The sequence below is a fragment of the Danio rerio genome, chromosome 20 (genome assembly GCF_052040795.2).
Source record: "Danio rerio strain M-AB ecotype USA chromosome 20, GRCz13ab, whole genome shotgun sequence".
In the NCBI taxonomy this organism is placed as follows: Eukaryota; Metazoa; Chordata; class Actinopteri; order Cypriniformes; family Danionidae; genus Danio; species Danio rerio.
Window position 1 is genome coordinate 42040986 of NC_141040.1, and position 19986 is coordinate 42060971.

Consider the following 19986-nt stretch of genomic DNA (forward strand, 5'->3'; position numbering starts at 1 on the left):
AAAGCCTGCTGCAGCTGCTGGACGGTCTCTACAGCACACAGAGCTCCATATTCTGCTCCATCAACAGAGGATTTTTTGCTTGCACAGTTTATATCTGTCTGCACTTTGCTCTGTTTCTTTATTGTTTGTGATTCTTGATTTATTTTAACAAAAGTGTCTGCAACTAAAATGTAATGGAAATAAAGCATTTTAAATATATTTTTGAAAACTCTATTATATATATTTACACAGCCATAATGTGAAAATGGAAATAAATAACATTTAATAACAATAACCCAATGCATTGGGTTAAATTAAATAACCAAATGCATTGGGTTAAAATAACCCATAGTTGGGAAGGTGCTATAATAACCTGTTGGGTTATATGATTGGGTATTTTAACCCAATTATTTTGACAGAGTGTGCACATAGAATACAGTAAAGAGGAACAGTTAAAATCTGGATTATTTTCAACAACTAAGGTTACAAAAATGTATGTATATATATATATATATATATATATATATATATATATATATATATATATATATATATATATATATATATATATATATATATATATGTTAGGAGCTTTACAGAAGTAATCTTTAATCGAAATTAGATATTAATCCAATAAACATCCATTCAATAATAACTGCTTAGTTAATAAAGTTGCTTTAGTTTTCTATTTAGAATTTCCTCTTTCTGGTCATATGCCCCCAAAGTAAATGTTTTGTTGAGTTTGGGGCCATTTAACTAACTTCATGTTTAACTGCTCTAAAAGTGCTGGGTTGTTTTAACCCAACATTGGGTCAGTCAAATATGGGGGAAAAAACCCAACATTGGGTTAATTTTATAAATGAAATTTAAATCACACTTTTTAACCCAAATGGATGGGTTTGTTTATATTTTGACCCAACATTAAGTCAAAACAACCCATCATTTTTGGAGCAGTTAAACGGCATATATAATCAGTAAGAAGATAATCTAAATAGAAAACTAAAACAAACTCTCTGCCATGTACAGGACTTGCTTATTCTAAAACATGCGCTTATAGCCTGGAGATTTGATACTTATTCATTCTACCTCTGAAAAGGTTACAGTGATAGAACGTTTAAGATATGTTACTTTAAAGAATACCCTTAGGGTTTGTTTTAGGACCCCTAAGTGTTTTTGACACGGGCTAGTTGTGTAGAGTAGGAAAAAGGCCCTTGAAGCGACAGTTCAGCAGTGTGCCGTGTAGAAGAAGGCTTGTCTATTAGCCCCGCCCCACCTGCGCTTTCATTGGTCCTCGCCAAGCCTATAAATCTACTTACAGTAGCGGCAGACAAGCCGAAGCGGAGTAAGCAAATCCGACGAGGATGCGCACATCACGCCACCTCCATCATCGTCACTCTCATGCTGCTGAAGCCGGTAGTTATCGCAAACGTGGTGCCAATTTAGTCCGTAGACAATAATTACAACGTATCATTTGTGTTGTTAACAATTGGACGCTTCTTCCTTGTCTTTCTTTTATACGCCTACCGCTCCAGGAAACGCACCCAAAGCCACCTGGCATGCAGTGAAAACGTTCATATCACAAGGAAAGCGTTACTTTTGTCACAATGGTGGCAGGTGAGTTTCTCCAGGAGCAGCATGTTCTGCCCGACAGCGCACCTGAAGGAAACACAGACGAGGACAGCGGCTACAAGGAGCTCTCCAACGGGTCGGTCCACATCACGCTGGACCCGAAGGTGCTGGAGCAGGAGCTTCCACCGCCGGATGAAAAAGAGGCGATGCTTCCCGCCGAGCAGAGGAGCGATGCGCTGGAGACCAGACTCTACTGGAGGCGCTTTGCGGTCCTCGCGGTGTTCAGCCTTTATTCGCTCGTCAACGCCTTCCAGTGGATCCAGTACAGCATCATCACGAACATTTTCATGGACTATTATGGTGTAACAAGCATCGCCATCGACTGGCTCTCCGTGGTCTATATGGTCGCGTACGTGCCTTTAATCTTCCCTGCGACCTGGCTGTTGGATAAGAAGGGGCTGCGGGTGACAGCGCTTCTCGGTGCCGGGTTGAATGCCCTGGGCGCGTGGGTGAAGTGCGCCAGCGTGGGGCCCGGCCTGTTCTGGGTCACCATGACCGCGCAGATCATATGCTCAGTGGCACAGGTGTTCATCCTCGGCCTGCCCTCCAGAATCGCCTCGGTTTGGTTTGGCCCGAGAGAAGTTTCCACGGCCTGTGCCTTTGCTGTGTTGGGCAACCAGGTGCGGGCTTTAAATTGCATTACTTCAGTTACACATGTGGTTAAAGATTAATGGGAATTTACCATATTGTTAATGTGGTTTTACAGTTAGCAACAACCAAGCACTGTTAAATTTGTGCGTTTACCGTAATAAATGGATAATATCAGGGTAATAGTTTACAGTAAAATGTAAGAAATTAGCTGGAAGCTTTGTTTTTAACATCGAGGATCCATTCAAGCATTGAAATGCCTTTAAGCATTCAGCTGGTTAGAAAATTATTTTGTTATTTTATAATAGTGGTTTTAAGGGATAAACAGTTTAGGCATGTTGCTCATGTAAGAAATTTTCAGTATTTACTAATATTTGTTTGAGATAGATACACAACATTATTTTTTATATATTGTATTTTTAGAAAGATAGATAAAATAAAGTGTAAATCCAGTGGATTTGTTTTCATTCTTAAGGGTTGAGTCCGTTTTCATCAACCTTTATTATTATTAAATAACTTTATCATTTCAAGTATATATATTTTATAAAGTTATATTTATCTACCTTTACATTCTTTAAGCATTTACTAACCCTCCTTGCTCCAAACAATATTGACATTCTATCTCTCATTAAAATTAAAAAAAAAAAAAAAAAAAAAAAAATATATATATATATATATATATATATATATATATATATATATATATATATATATATATATATATATATATATTGTGTGTGTGTGTGTGTGTATGTATGTATTTTTATTATTATTTTTTTTTGTGAACAATTGTTTTTATTATTTCAGTTTTTATATAATATAGAAAGAATACAGCATATGAGTAAAACAACCCCGAATCCCCACCCGCCACCCAGGTAGACTTGGTCTATAATAACAGAAGTTAAAAGATTGCTGTAAAAAAAAAGAAGAAAAAAAGAATAATGTTAAACCAAATAAAGAGTAGAAGTTAAGTACAAATAAATAACGATTACATCATGAGATACATAAATTACATATGAACAGAAATGCTGTACATTAGAAGGGAAACAAAATATTTAACAATATTAAAAGCTATAATCCAAGACTTAAGCATTTTTTTATTTATTTGTATTATGTATGGAGTTGTTTGTAATATGGTCTCTTTATTTCCCGTCAGCTTGGTGTGGCCATAGGATTCCTCCTCCCCCCTGTACTGGTTCCCAACACCGCAGACGACAAAGATCTCATGGGCCACAACATCAGCATTATGTTCTACGGGACAGCGGCAGTTTCAACTTTGCTCTTCCTTCTAACAATATTTGGTAACAATCAGTATCTGCATTTCACATTGTTAAAACCTTTTTCCCCACAAGTTGAGTAACAGAGGTTGAAATAAAGACACAGATATAAACAATCCTGCTAAACAACTTTCTCTTATTCAGTCTTCTGAACACTATGATTTCTGCACTTTTTGCTATTATGATGATTCAGAATGCATATAAACAAGTTGTAGCATGTTGAAGACTTTGGGCATTACCATTGCATATAATAATGTGTATCGCCAGAATAAAGAGCTGTATAATAAACACTGACAGCAGCGATGTATGCAACATTAACATTTTGAGGAGTATCAAAAATAATACAAAAATGTTTATCTCTTAACAACAGCTGGAAACATGTTCAGAAGTCAGTTAATGAGGATTAGAACTTCATTTATGTGTTTTGTTTTTATTCAGTCATTAAGGACAGACCTCCACTACCACCCAGCAAAGCTCAAGCTGTTCTTTCCACGGGTCCAGCCGAAGACTATTCATACAAGAAGTCAATCATTAACCTCTTCAGAAACAAGCCCTTCATTCTGCTCCTCATCAGCTATGGTAAGAAAGACAATTGTTCAGTAATAGAAATAGCAAATACGTTCATGACTTCTCATACTTAGCATTTTGGCATAAGAAAAATAACACATTTAAAGTCTACTGAGGTCTGCCAAAAATAATTACACCCTAGCAATATTTTATACTGTGTGGTCTCCTAAATTTTTAAATGTTAATTGCAATTTTATTAGGCTACATATTTCTTCTAACACATTTCTAGCTGTGTATCTCTATTTACTTCAGTGGTATTTAAGTTTATATTTATATTTTTTTATTATTTTTATTTTTTATATTTATGAAATTAGTTTTAATTTTATAATTTGTGTTCATTTATTTTCCTTTAATCTGTTCTAAACCACAGTTTTGTTTCTTTAGCTTTCGTAACTTAAAATTTTCCCAATTGCAATCATTCTTTATGCCAATTTGTTGTTTTTATATAAAACTGACATACTTTACATTCAAAATGTTTCACTTTTATGTTAACATTTAAATTAATCATTTGATACAGTATATGCATTTAATAAAAACATATATCAGATGTTCTTATGTTTAAAAATACCACTAAAGCAGTAATTCATTTCTTTAAATACAATCTAAACCAACCCTTAATCCTACCTATGCCACTAAACCTGTTCCTAACCTTAATCATATCATTCATTGGCAACAAAAGTGTTTTGCAGTACACCATAAGCATAAGTGCATTGTATTTACAGGTAATCTTGTTTGTTGTATGTACATAGTAGTAGTTAAAGTAATAATAAGAAGAATACAGTTTATTTGTAATGCGCTTTTTTTTTTTTAACTCAAATCGCTACAAGGCAAAATGCCAGCAACACAAGGCAAGCAAAACAGCACAACAGTAAAAGATGCAATAAAACAATAAAAATATGAACCATAAGACAGAATAAAAAGTTAACGAAATGATCATCCTAAGTTAAAAGCTATGCTAAAATGGTGAGTCTTAAGAAGTTTCTTAAAACATTACAGAGAGGCAGTATTCCTAATGCTGATGGGGAGTGCATTCCACAGCTTAGGCACACTGTGAGAAAGCCCTCCCACCCATGGTCTTGAGTTTACACCATGGCTGATACAAGGTAAGTCCCGATGCAGAACAAAGACTGCGGGCTGGAGTGGCGAGGGTCACCAGGTCACAGATGTAACTGGGTGCTAACCCATGCTCTACTTTAAAAGTTAAAATCAAGGTCTTAAAATCAGTCCGTGATTTAATAGGAAGACAGTGCAATTGTTGTATCACAGGAGTAATATGGTGGCGTGATGATGTGTGTGTCAGAACCCACGCAGCGGAATTTTATATATTGTAGTCTTCTGAGAGAACTTGTAGGTAAACCCCCAAATAGTGAATTACAAAAATCAAGACGTGATGTGATAAAGGCATGGATAAGCCTCTCTGCATCTGGTCGTGAGAGAAATGGTCTGATCCGTGCAATATTGCGGAGATGAAAGAAGGCAGTTTTTGTTAAGTGTTTAAAGTAGGAGTTAAAACTGAGCTGTGCAAAGAGCACCCCAAGGTTACGCACCTGGGTAGAAGGACCTTAGTAGGGGTGCCAATTAATAAGACCTCAGTTTTAGAACTGTTGAATTTAAGGAAGTTTTGATTCATCCAAGATTTTATTTCTAAAAGACAGGCAGATAAAACTGAACTGAAAGTCTGCATGAAATCAAAATATACAATGTATATTTTGCTAGCACACATTGTTAGTCTTAAGATGAACAATTAATGTGTTCACGTTAATCCACTGATTAAAGCCTGGTGTGCGTTAAGTGATTGGCGCAACCCACTGCGCATACCTTGCTCGTTGCTGTGCATTTATACTTCTGCCCGTTGTTGTGTTGCTCTGCAATAACACTTCCGAAACGTTAGCTGGCAGTAGGTTTTTATGTTCCTCTATGTGGTGTTTCTTCGCTGGTGTTTTGTTTTTTCTGAACTCTACATTATCATTTTGAGGCTGGAATCGGCAACAACATTAATCATAATGTAAACACAAAATAAAACTTTCCATCTGGAGCTTCTTCAAGTGACTCGACACTTGTAAACACTTGCTCCATCTGGTTTGTGTAGCTCGGTCCCACCCACTCTCGTCACCGCTACCAAGCCGTCCAATCACAGAGTTAGCGCTATGCGTCGTTGCGGCTTGTAGTTACATTTTTTGAGAGGTGTGCGATGGACATGGCAAGGGCTATGCATCCATGCGCAGACTGTGCCGTAGCATACGAGTTCGCTTGACGCAGAAGTATAAATCAGCATTAACCAATCCACTTTGCCTTTAGTAATATTTAATCAAAATCTGACAATTTGCTTCCACTCTGAATTGGCAGTTCTTCTCTGATGATGTCAGTTTGACGGCTTAGGCACGCCCCCTCCAACTGTTAGTTTGCTGCAGGTGAAAGATGAGTGGACAAATGCAAAAATTAAATCCTGCCCCTACTTAATATTCTGTTTCAGATGGAAATTACTTATTGGACTTCAATAAAAGTTGAAGTAATGTCTGGTTCACGCAGACTTTAAAAGTCCTTTAAAAGTTTTTTAGATGTTAGTATCAGTATGTTAGTTTTAAGGATATAAGTGAGTGTCCTCCAAAATAGTGACAAAATTTGCATTTAAAAATGTAGAACTGAGATAAATTTCCAGGCCGGCATGGTGGCTCAGTGGTTAGCACTGTCGCCTTACAGTAAGGTCGCGTGGGTTTCCTCCAGGTGATCCGGTTTTCCCCTACAGTCCAAAGAAATCCAGTACAGGGGAACTGAATAAACTGAATTTGCCATAGTATGAGTGTGGATGAGTGTGAATGGATGTTTCACAGTACTGGGTTGCAGCTGGAAAGGCATCTGCTGTGTAAAACCTATGCTGGATAAGTTGGCGGTTTATTGAAAATGAATGAATATAAACATCCAAGCTTGCAATTTGTCCCTTCTGCCTAAATGGATTAACAATTTTATTCAGTTTCTCAACAAATCTTGACCAATCAAGTGCTCTCTAGTATCTGACATGCCCCACCCTCTTCAAGATGCTTTTCATTTGCTTTTAATTTGATGCACTTGAGCTCAACCATTCTCTATGGCAGAGCTGTGATAAAAACAAAATGCTATTGGCTGTTTTTTTTTTAAAGGCAGGAGCTACTCTATGTCCCACTGTCTCTTTATCTCTTAACATCAAATAAAAAACTGCACATTTCAAAGCGCTTCACAGGATCTTTAAAAACACTTAACATAATGTGAGAAAAGTTCTGCATTTGAATCTTTTATCTGCTCATGTTTTAGGTATCATGACCGGATCGTTCTACTCTGTCTCTACACTCCTCAATCAAATGATTATTACTCACTACAAGGTAAGTGACCTTTATTATATACTATTCATTTTCATGTGCAGCAATCGGTGTAAGGATTTTTTCTGTCTCCGTTTCTCCATTTTCACAATGGAACTGTTTGATGGGAATGGGCGGCTGAGCACCAGTTTTTTTGTTCAGGCTTTTGCAGTTCATTAGCAACTTTCATGCATGCCTGCTACTCATGATAGGGTCCAAATGAAAAGACAAGCACTGAATGTACTGTACATTACCAAGTTCGATCTGTCCAAATGCTCTGCAGGCTTAAGTTGGCTTAAGTTTGATGACCATGTGATCCCTCTTATTGTGCACTTCAGTATCTGGTCGTGAGAACCGTTTAAAAGAGGAGACGGGTGATTGTTAGGCAAAGTGTTGTAGTAGATTAGGGCCAATATACATTCTGCTGAGACTGATCACTTAAGCAAAAACAAACAAACAAAAAAAAGATTTAGCCATTTATTTTTGACCTCAACAGTGTTTTTTGGTACCTGAAAATACCTGAAAAGAATTATACAGTTATTGTGTAAATACATTTATTTTGGTAACACTTTAGAATGATGCTCCATTGGCTAATGTTAGTCTATGTATTTACTAACATTTACTAAATATGAATAATCTTGTAAAGCATTCATGATTCATGGTTCAACATTTACTTATGAATTATTAAATTCCAAAGTTAACATTAGTTAAAGCACCGTTAGTTAACATGAACTAATGGTATTTAACTTAAATAACATTAGCTAATATTAACAAAGATTAATAAATACTTAATAAAAGTGTAATGAATTGTTTGTTTACGTTATTAAATACATGAACTAACATTAACTAATGGACCATTATTTTAAAGTGTTACCCATATTTTATGTTCATGTATATTTTCTTTAATCTGTTATTATAACGCACAGTTTTGTACCTTTTATCTAAACTTAACCTCAACATAACCTCATTTCTTTTTGCGGTCATACACAATGAAGATTTTGATTATTTGATCATATTTATGGCTTAATTTCTTTGCAAACCTCTGCAGTTTATTATTATTGCAGTTATTGTGGTCTCTGTGTAAACTACAATAGCATGATTTCGTGACGTCATTCTCATGGGTATGACGTGTTCATACTATCAGATTGCATGAATACTTGACAACTAAAACAATAATGGTTGATTACACAAGAGAGTATGTGCACAGGTTTGTAGTGTTTCATTCGCAAATTTGCATCGCCAGCTACTGACCTGTACTATATAACACTGTTTTTAATTATTTAAATAGGTCTAGGTAAACAAGAACTGTTTTGACATTTTTTATACAGAATTTTCTTTGTTATGGCTGTGCACCCACCAATGCTTTTTTCAACCAAGGGTAGCACATTTTTCCATTTGGTCTCAATGGGAGCATTGGTTTTAAAAAAGATACAGAATAAAAATCTTTATAAATTCTCACCCACTTGTCATCCAAGATGTTAATTTCCTTCTTTTTTCTACTGAAAAGAAATTCAGTTTTTGAGGAAAACGCCCTAGGATGTTTTCTTCATATAGTTGATTTCTAGGGTGCTCAGTAGTTTGAACTTGTAAATTGCAGGTACAGTGCAGCTTCAGAGAGCTTTACATGGTCCCAGCCAAGGAATAATGGCTTTATATAGCAAAACAGTCTGGCTTTTTCTTTAAAAAATAAAAAATTAAATAAAAAGCTTTTTAATCACAAATGCTTGCGTCACAAATTTAGTGTCAGCTAGTGCCAGTGATCAACTTTAGGTAAAAATAATTGCTCATAACTTTCACCTTTTTAGCCAACTTTCCAATCACAGTGTAGGAAGGGTAGTTATTAACAGTATCCATAGGTATTTTACAGTTAAAGTCAAAATTATTAAACTTTTTACATTATTATTAAACCCCTTTGAACATTTTTTTCCTTTTTAAATATTTCCCAAATAAGGTTTAACAGAGCAAGGAAATTTTCACAGTATGTCTGATAATATTTTTTCTTCTGGAGAAAGACTTATTTGTTTTATTCCGGCTAGAATACAAGCAGTTTTTGATTAAAAAAAAACATTTTAAGGTCAAAATTTATTAGCCTCTTTAAGCTATATATTTTTTGATAGAATACAGAACAAACCATCATTATACAATAACTTGCCTAATTACCCTAACCTGCCTAGTTAACCTAATTAACCTAGTTAAGCCTTTAAATGTCACTTTAAGCTGTATAGAAGTGTTGTGAACAATATCTAGTCAAATATTATTTACTGTCATCATGGCAAAGATAAAATAAATCTGTTATTAGATATGAGTTATTAAAACTATTGTTTAGAAATGTGTTGAAAAAATCTTCTCTCCATTAAACAGAAATTGGGGAAAAAATAAACAGGGGTGCTAATAATTCAGGTAGTTTAATAATTCTGACTTCAACTGTATATCATATCTACCAAAACATCTCTACTTATTCAAATCAAGCATGCACTGCTAGGTGTTTTCACTTTGTTTTCTTTGGTGGACACACTGTCAGCTGCTGGTTTCAACTGGAGCCCTAATGAATTTGCTTTTGTAAGCTTCTAATTTAAAGTCTTAAGATCAAGGCTAACATGTTTGAAAAATGATTGAAATGTTAAGTTACACACTTTAAAACACCTTTTAATCTTATACAAACTTGTTGTTTTAGGGTGAGGAGCTAAACACAGGCAGAATCGGCTTGACCTTGGTGGTGGCTGGAATGTTTGGCTCCATACTTTGTGGAATCTGGCTGGATCGTACTAAAACCTATAAGTAAGTATATGCTGAACAGGTGGATTTTATCTTTTAATCGTTTGCTTGTAATTTAAAGTGCCCTATTATGCTATTTTAAAGGTTCTAAGTTTTGTTTTGGAGGTCTCCTACAATAGGTTTACTGTACATGCATCCAAGGTCAAAAAACAACTATATATTTCACATCTTCTCATTTAAAGAATCTCAAACGATTTGCTCAAAGTTTCATTAATTTTAAATTAGGGCTGCACGATATTGGAAACATTTTACATTGCAATTTTTTTTCTATATAATGCGATATAAATACAATTTAATCAGATTACTTAAATAGCTCTATTTGCTAAGGCATTACTTTATATTGAGTGGGATGATTCTGTAGGGAAGTGAAATATAAATATAGTTTTTGTCATTTATTTTTTTCAGAATTAATAGCCCCCTTTGAATTTTTTAAAATGATGTTTAACAGAGCAAGTAAATTTTCTTCTGGGGATTCTTGTTTTATTTCAGCTAGCATAAAAGCAGTTTTAATTTTTTATTCATTCATTCATCGCACCTGGAGGAAACCCGCTTGAACACGGAGAGAACATGCAAACTTCACACAGAAATGCCAATTGCCCCAGCCAGGGCTCGAACCAGCAACTTTCTTGTTGTGGGGTAATTGTGCCACCCACTGGACCACTGTGCTGCCCATTTTTATTTAAACACCATTTTAAGGTGAAACCTAAGTGGGGTAATAATTCTGACTTTAACTGTACATATAATAAATTAACTACAGCCATAAATAAACACAATGGAGCAAATCTCAAAGTGAAATAAACCATGCTTTATGGTTTTCTGGAGAGAGTAACTATATTCAGTACAGAAATTTAATAATCAAATGTAAAATAACACTGCATAGTCTTCATCATATAAATAATTAAATAAAACTAATCTTCATTAAACTTCTTTATGCTCTATTCAAATGTTTTAAACTCTCTTAAAATACTAAAAACACATGCAGATGATAAACTTTCAGTCTATTGTGGTTGAATTATGCAGTGACTCCAGAAATCTCCTGTGTTTTAACCTGTGGTCATCTATAATCCGACTCAACATTGCATATGTTGCGATGTGACTTGTGGATGCACACATTGCGATATATGATACATTGTGCAGCTCTATAAATCCCTCCTTTAATAGGGAACTCTGCACGGTAATAGTCTTAGAAAAGGTCTTAAGAGTTATTGAATTTCAGTTTCTAATGGAGTTGATTAAACCATATCAACCTGAGCCAATATTTAGTGATAAATCATTGGAAGGACTAGCTCACAGGTGTCAAATTCAGTTCCAAAAGGGCCGCAGCTCTGCACAGTTTAGTTCCAACCCTAATTAAACACACCTGATCAAACTAATCGAGTCCTTCAGGCTTGTTTGAAACCTACAGGTAAGTGTGTTGGAGCAGGGTTGGAACTAAACTGTGCAGGACTTCGGCACTCCAGGAATTGAGTTTGACACCCCTGAACTAGCTGATCAACCTGAACCTCCATGGCAAGTATGACTTAAAGGGTTGGTTTACCCTAAAATGGAAATTCTGTTATTAACTACTCACTTTTATGTTGTTCCAATACTCTGAGACCATTGTTCATCTTTACAGCACAAATGAATTCCAAGAGACTCTGACCCTTGTTATACAGCACTGGTCCCGTCCCAGACAAGTTCAGAAATGGAGTCAAAAACATTGTCAAAACTTTCCATGTGACTTTAGCAGTTCAACTGTAATAATAAAAAGTTTGAAGAACAGTTTTGTCCTCCAGAAAATTTGTAAAAATGACTCCAATTTCTTGTCAGAGTAGGGTGCGTTTATCCAGGAAGCCAGTGAAGAGTGTAGTCTGCCATTATGCAAATGTTTATGGATGTAGATCAGTTTCAGTTACAGAAATGAAACTGAAAATATTCAGAATCTATTGTTCTTTTATAATCACAACGTCTGGTGCCCACATAGCAGACATGCATTAAGTAGTGCAGTTCATTCAAAAAACAGACAGGAGACCTTTAAAGGTTTTGCATTGATGTTAACACAAATTACAGACATTTATTAAACATTCATTATTTATTAAAGTGAATGTTTAAAAAAAAAAAAAAACTGTGGCACTTCAAAGGGGTAGTTCATCAAAAATATATATTCATCATTTATGCACATCCCAGTGGTTCTAAACTGTTATAAATTAATTTCTTTCTTTTGTTGAACACAAAACAAGATATTGTGAAAAATGTTGAAAACCAGCAGCCATCAACACCCATAGTGGGAACAAAAATACTCTGGAAGTCAATGGCTGCTGTCTTCCAACATTCTTCAATTCAAGATATCTTCCTTTGTGTTTAACAGAAGAAAGAAACTCAAATAAGTATTATGAAAGTATTAACACATTAGCTGTGGGTCTCTAAAGTATTAGATTTTCAATATCCACAGCAGCTAAATTATAATTGATTATTGTACAAATGTTTTTATTCACTAGTTTGATTTGTATTGGGTCACATTAACAAACAAATTTGGTGAACAATTGTACATTTCCAATAGAGCAGAAATATTAAACCAAGCAGCTTTCTGTTCACTAATAAAGATATTTTATTTCGATCAACTTAAAGGTGTAGTAGGTGATCTGCCAATATGCTAACTACTTAGCATATTATCTTTGGACGGCAGGGTAGAGACTGTATTACAAAGTCACGCCTCCTGAAATCGCGAATGCGTGTACTGAGACATAACAGCAGACAACCCACTAGTCCATGCCATTCACCAGTTAGAAATGTAGTTATTGGTTGGCTGGTAGGCTACAGGAATTTTACTTGATACTAAGCCACACTTAAACGCTATTTCAGAGCGAATATTCTTATTCAAATATTCCATTGTTTCACTGGGAGATTTCAGTGGCTGAACAACACGTCTGTGCTTATAACCCATTCGTAACACAACACAGTCTTAATCAGCTCTGCTTGAAGCTAAAATAGTTTTAAAACAGAACATTACCTGTCTAACAGAAATACTTCAGCCGTGGTTTCGTCCTTATTCAAGCATGCCAAACTTCAACTCCAATATTGATTCAGGGTTTTAAAAAGTTTAAATTCAGCATTTGATTTTATCTCGACTGTGACTGTCTTATGTGCACCATGGCGTGAACGCGCAGCACTCATGCAGATGGGCACGCGCTAATGGCGGATATGGGTGAACAGAGATGAGCAGAAGTCCTAATCTACATTTGCTGACAGACAGTCTGAGCTACTTATCAAAATTATGGGAGATGTCGGCCTAACAATATTTAATTGAATGAACATTTATTATTTTATGCCCTACCAAGAATATAAAAATACATATAAACACATTTAGATAATTTACTGTAATCATTACTATTGGAGTGTGATGAGACTTTCGACCTACACAACAAAAAAAAAAATTCTGAAGACAATCGCATACTGCACCTTTAAGCATTTATAAAAATTTGCTAGGAGGTATTATTCAGCTTTACACCAAATTCCAAATTGTGTAAAGTTCTGTTGAAAAAAAATGGATTTTGCCTGTGAATATTCACAGAACAGTGGTAAATATGATCACACTCTCACTAATTTGGAATAAATAAACATACGGCAGTTCCCACGCAAACTTTGTGATCTATAAAAAACAAACAATGGGAGAATGTGCTGAGCTCTAAGGCCCCGCTTACACTAGTGCGTTTTAGTTTTAAAACGGTGTTTTAGATCAAAAACCATCTGCGTCCACACTAGCGTTTCACCTCGCGTTTCTGAACATATTTCCGTCCACACTATGCCAACAAAAACGTATATCACGTGACCATTGGCGCACTGTGGGCATGCGCGTTCTAGTATAAACAGAAAGCATGCGTCTCGCTCGGCATTTGGTTATTGTTAGTCAACACACGGCGGTTGAACAATAAACGCGATGGCAAAGAAAGCAAGAGAGGTACTTTTGTGGACAGACGACGAGGTCGAGTTGTTACTAAACGTAACAAATGAATAACTGCACAATGGTGCATAAAACAGACAATAGTGCAAACAACGCTCCCATTTCTGTGTCCATGTTGTTGTTTTCAGTAATGTCTTCCGGTAGCGTTAAAGCCATGTGTTATAGTCATGTGATAGGGGCTTGATGAATAAGGGAAGGATACGCAATGACACAAGAGCCCCAATCAAGTAGCGAATCTCAGCAGTCCCGCCTCCGTTTTCAGATGTCTCCGTTTTTCCTCATCCACACTGAGACGGAGCAGCAGCATTTTAGAATGAAAACTGCCTCTCCAGCGTTTTCGAAACACTCCGTTTTCAGTGCTCGAGAACTCCGGCGTAGTGTTGACGAATGGCGTAACCGAAGCAAAACTTATGCGTTTTAAAATGAAAATGCATTAGTGTAAACGGGGCCTAAGAAGTAAATCATAAGTAACATATTTAACTTAAATATGGACTTAATTAAAACACTTTACATCATCATATAAGCCATTATGAGTCATAAAGCATTGCCTCTTCTTGTTGAATTGCTGAATGCCTTCTCCATTGTAAGTCGCATTAGGCAAAAGCAGCTACTAAATGACTAAATGTAAATGTATAATCATTAATAAATTAATAGTAAATGTATTCTGCCGTACGTTTACTTTTAGACATGTTTTTACACAATGTTTTATATATTATAAGACCCCAGATCTGAAAAACTTGCCAATTTTTGACTTTGTTTTCTCACTGTTTAGATTGACAACACTGATCGTCTATGTGCTGTCCTTTATTGGAATGGTGGTCTTCACATTCACACTGAACGTGCATCTGCTTGTCATCTTCTTCACTGCTGGAGTTTTAGGGTAAGCTTGTTACTTGAGTTCAACTTACTCTCTGCGATAAATGTCTTTCTTTTTAACTTGTTTCTAGTCTAATATCTAATAATTCTGAAAACAGAAAGCTTTTTCTAGGCAAGTGAAAAATATTGTCTTGTTTTTAGAAATGATACATCAAAATTAAGTACGTTTTTCTTTAAAACAAGCAACGAAGAAAAAAAATAGAGAGTCAAGGCATGTAAATGCATATTTGTACTCTTTTCATTATTAAAATGACATTAAGTGAAAAGATATATAGCAAAAATATTATCATGCATATTTAGAACACGATTAATTTGATGACATATTAAAAGATTTTAATTTACAGTGAAAGTTTACCAAAAAAAAGTACATGTTCTCACTGTTTACTCACTCACTGTGGTTCTAAACTTTAATGAAGTTCTTTCTTCTTTTGAACATAAATATAAAATATTTTGAAGAATGTTTTTTTTTTCAACATTTTTTAGAATAACTTTCTTTGTATAAGTAGCTGAAACATACTCATAAGCAGTGCTCAAAATGAAAGGTGATGCAGGGAGATGGCATTCTACTCACCACAAAGCCTCACCTTTGTAAAATTACCATCCCCCCTTACCATCCCCTTTAGATTAACAACAATGTGTGTAATGTAAAAGTTATCATGCAAATTAAATATTAAAGTTCTCTCTTTATGGTAATTTATGACTTACAAACATTGACGATTGACCAATCAGAACTCAGTATTGTAAAAAGTATTGTTCACATCGAATTTAATATACTTAATGATAATACTTATTATTTGAGATTATAAAATATTTATGCATTAACGTTATCTTTCAAAAAGTCTACCCATCTGTCAATCAGACGTTTTTATTCAATTCAAATATAAAATAGTTTAGAACGATCATTTATTTATTTATATTTTTAAATAAGGACAGGTCAGAATAATATGTCATGCCTTTTTTTTACATCTGTTTAACCAGTGGTTACCAAAGTGGGGACAATGAGGGCGTCGCTTGGTGATTTGCAAAAATTTACTTTCTTAAACTATTAGAATTACCACATTTTATCCATAACCTACAGAAGAAAAAATATAGTTAATAGTTACATAAAAACAACATGCAAATAAAAAGCCATCAGCCTTTTCATTTTTTGAAAGCAGATTGATTTTATGGCACCAGGTTAAACTTTCTAACACATTTATGGCACTCATGTACATTAAAAATAAATGCAGACCAAAACTGAACATGGAGGATGGTGTCCATGTGGCGTTCTTTAAAATTAAACGATTAATAGACTTAGACCTATTATTATGTGTGCGCAGTTGTGTGCAAGGTTTATATATTTATAAACACCTAAGAGAATATTGGGGATCGTGAGTCACTGGCATTGTTATTTTGGGGGTCGCTTTTGGGAACCCCTACGGTAAGTCAGGATAATGGAGCTGATGATTGTTTGACCTGTATTTCGACATTTTAAGTCTTTGAAACATTTGATTTGAAGCAATTGATCACCTCTCTTTGTCTGGAAAATAAAGTCGACAAATGTAATTTGATCACATGCCTGTTCTTTTGTAAATATTACATATATATGTATTACAATATAATATTGCAATATAAATATTACAAGAGAATGTTTTAGGAAACTATTGTCAATTATTCAGGTATGTTTAAAGTTGCCCTGAGAAGAAGCAGTGACAGGTTTTTCTTCTCTATTGTTGTCTGATTCCCTTAAACATGTTTGTACATGCTGATCATTTGTACTCACTGTCTTCCACGTAGGTACATATGACTCATGTTACTACTTTTTTTACTTAAGGTTTTTTATGACTGGTTACCTTCCAATTGGGTTTGAATTTGGTGTTGAAATCACGTACCCCGAGTCTGAGGGCACATCCTCTGGTCTTCTGAATGCATTTGCACAGGTATGTGTGGCCTGCTGTTGTTCGATTTGTTTTTTATTGTTTCTAGGCTTTCATTTCCATACACACCCTGGTAACTCTTTCAGATGATTTGACTTGGTCCCCAGCATTTAGTCTGCCCGTATCTGATATGCTGAAGAACTGGTTCAGATTCTGCTTTGAGTAACTCACTGTCTCACTCTTATCTTTAATTGTAGGTGTTCGGTATCATTTTTACTCTCATCCAAGGGAAGCTCACAACAGATTACAACCCACTCAGCGGAAACATTTTCTTGTGTGCCTGGATTCTCCTTGGGATTGTGCTGACAGGTTGCTTTTTTATTTACGAACCGTTTTATTGATCAGTATTGTTGATGATTAACATTAAGAAGCTTTTTTTTTTGTTCTTGCAGCTCTGATTAAATCAGACCTCAAAAGGCATGATGTCAACGTGGGCAATATTAACAAAGCACAAGCAGTAAGTGTTGCTTTTCATCCCCTTACTGAACTAAATCCACCAAAAAGACTTAGAGGCTCATATCTTATAATGTAATGATAATATGGAGCAATAGATATCACTGTGTTCACAATCAGTTTAGTGCCAGATCAAAGTCAAAAAGGACAAAAGTCGAGCTGTGTGCCTGAGAAGATAAACTATTTTCAATCTGTCCATTGTTCTATCATTATCTGTGTTTAATTCCTCTCTTGTTTACATTTTTGCATTGGTCTGATGCTTTTAGCTAAAGTTGTTTACACTGCATTGAAGATACATGTTTGACAAGTCCTTGTATTTCCTGGAAATCAAATTCACAGCATATCTGTTGCTAGACTCACGCTGTACTACTAGCTACATATTGTTCTATCTATCTATCTATCTATCTATCTATCTATCTATCTATCTATCTATCTATCTATCTATCTATCTATCTATCTATCTATCTATCTATCTATCTATCTATCTATCTATCTATCTATCTATCTATCTATCTATCTATCTATCTATCTATCTATCTATCTATCTATCTATCTATCTATCTATCTATCTATCTATCTATCTATCTATCTATCTATCTATCTATCCACTGTATCTGTCTGTCTGTCCAACTGTCTGTCTGTTCATCTACCTATCTACATGTCTGTCTGTTTGTATGTGTCTGTCTATCTACCTAACTACCTGTATTTATCTGTCTGTCCATCTGTCTACCTAACTGTCTATCTGTTCATCTATCTATCTATCTATCTATCTATCTATCTATCTATCTATCTATCTATCTATCTATCTATCTATCTATCTATCTATCTATCTATCTATCTATCTATCTATCTATCTATCTATCTATCTATCTGTCTGTCTGTCTGTCTGTCTGTCTGTCTGTCTGTCTGTCTGTCTGTCTGTCTGTCTGTCTGTCTGTCTGTCTGTCTGTCTGTCTGTCTGTCTGTCTGTCTATCTATCTATCTATCTATCTATCATCTATCATCTATCTATCTATAAATCTATCTATAAATCTATCTATCTATCTATCTATCTATCTATCTATCTATCTATCTATCTATCTATCTATCTATCTATCTATCCATCCATCCGTCTATCTGCCCGCCCGCTCGCCCTTCCATCCATCCATCCATCCATCCATCCATCCATCCATCCATCCATACCTGTCTATTAATTTCTGACATCTGTCTGTCCATCTATCTAACTAATTGTCTGTCTTTCAGTCTATCTGTCTGCCTACATATTTATGCATCAACCTACCTATCTATTTGTCTGTCTGTCTACTTCAAATATACATAATCATATTTTAAAGTCTTTGATTCTCAACTATTAAATAGTTTTGCATTTTGCCTTTAACTGGTGGGATGTGCTCAAAATAACAAACTTTAAAATAATCAATGTAAAAATGTATGGCTCTTTATGGAAATGAAGAAGAGTTCCTGCTCCTAATTAGGCATCAGTTCATCAAGTGTATTTCCTCTAAAGGTTCCCACTGAACTGCCTTCAGACAAAGCCTCCAGCGACGTCAAGATGGAGTCTTCAGGTTTACCTCACGAGACCACCATTTAAGTCTTTACCGTCTCCAACAGCACATCGAACATCAGAACTGATCACAGACCGTCCTGAGATGACTTGAAATCTCTTTCTGCAGTAATCATGTTATAGTACAATTTTCAGTGAAATTAGACTTTAATAATTGTTCACAAATATACTGTGACTTCAATCTAGGTTGAAAAGGACAACGTTTACCTTCAGTACGTCTCTTAATTATCAAAGCATGGTACTTTTTATCTGTTTCAAAAACTGTGGACCAAATATTCCGTATTTAAGAGGCTTTCTAATGCCCGTATGCACAATCCTGTTAGTGTGATTAGACAGCATGTTTGTTTGCTTCGTCTCAAGGACCTTTCTGATTGTGTGTGTGTACTGTAAAGCAATTTTGTTCATGTTGTGAAACACCCAAGGCCATGAACTCCTATTTTATTTATTCAGGATGATGAAGAATTGCCATGCTTTAAATGAAAAGTGTTCTGCAATCTAAAAAGCATCGCTCGTAAAGCGTCCACAGTAAGTGTGACATCATTTTAAGTGCTTATGTAATCATCGCAAGCTAAAATCAAATATTGTGACCTATCACACCATTAACAGAGATCAGACTTGTTTAGTTTTTTCAGGAAAGCACAAAATGAACCTGTCGGCATTTGTACCACATAAGAATGCTTCCTTCAAAGGAATGTGATCTGTCTATTAGAGTGCATTCCTTACAGGCCTAGCGAGGTTTCGTGAAAATGCCATACCTCAGATGTGTGGTAGAAAAAAGCACTATTGTTTTATACGCCTAGGTTTACTTTCCATTAACTAATTTTTGTATTGTAGAAGCATATTTATTGAAAAGAGGTCTTTTTCAGAATTGTTTTTGTATTTATTATTATTTTATTTGCTTTTATCTTTACTGTTTCTACTTAGTGTACTTGGCGGTTAATGAAGGCAACTGTGCATATTGGTCTTCCACAGGATTACCACAAATGATGCTGGGAAATTCAGTGTAAAGTACCACTTTGTGCAAAAGCTCATGTCTCATCTTTTCATCTCTGCTGTTGTAACATTAAAAATAATATTGCTAAAAAAAAATGTG

At 35.2% G+C, this 19986-nt stretch overlaps 1 protein-coding gene across 3 annotated transcripts; it reads left to right on the forward strand.

The window, feature by feature from the left end:
- The first annotated feature begins 1313 nt into the window (after positions 1-1313).
- Positions 1314-19982, forward strand: flvcr1 (FLVCR choline and heme transporter 1). Of its 3 annotated transcripts, XM_087297399.1 has the most exons (11): positions 1314-1392; positions 1512-2228; positions 3353-3497; positions 3912-4052; positions 7329-7396; positions 10047-10150; positions 14860-14967; positions 16777-16882; positions 17077-17188; positions 17272-17336; positions 18837-19982. In XM_087297399.1, exons 2-11 carry the CDS (start codon positions 1584-1586, stop codon positions 18918-18920), a joined length of 1578 nt encoding a protein of 525 aa, XP_087153525.1. In that variant the 5' UTR covers positions 1314-1392; positions 1512-1583; the 3' UTR covers positions 18921-19982.
- Positions 19983-19986: the final 4 nt, after the last annotated feature.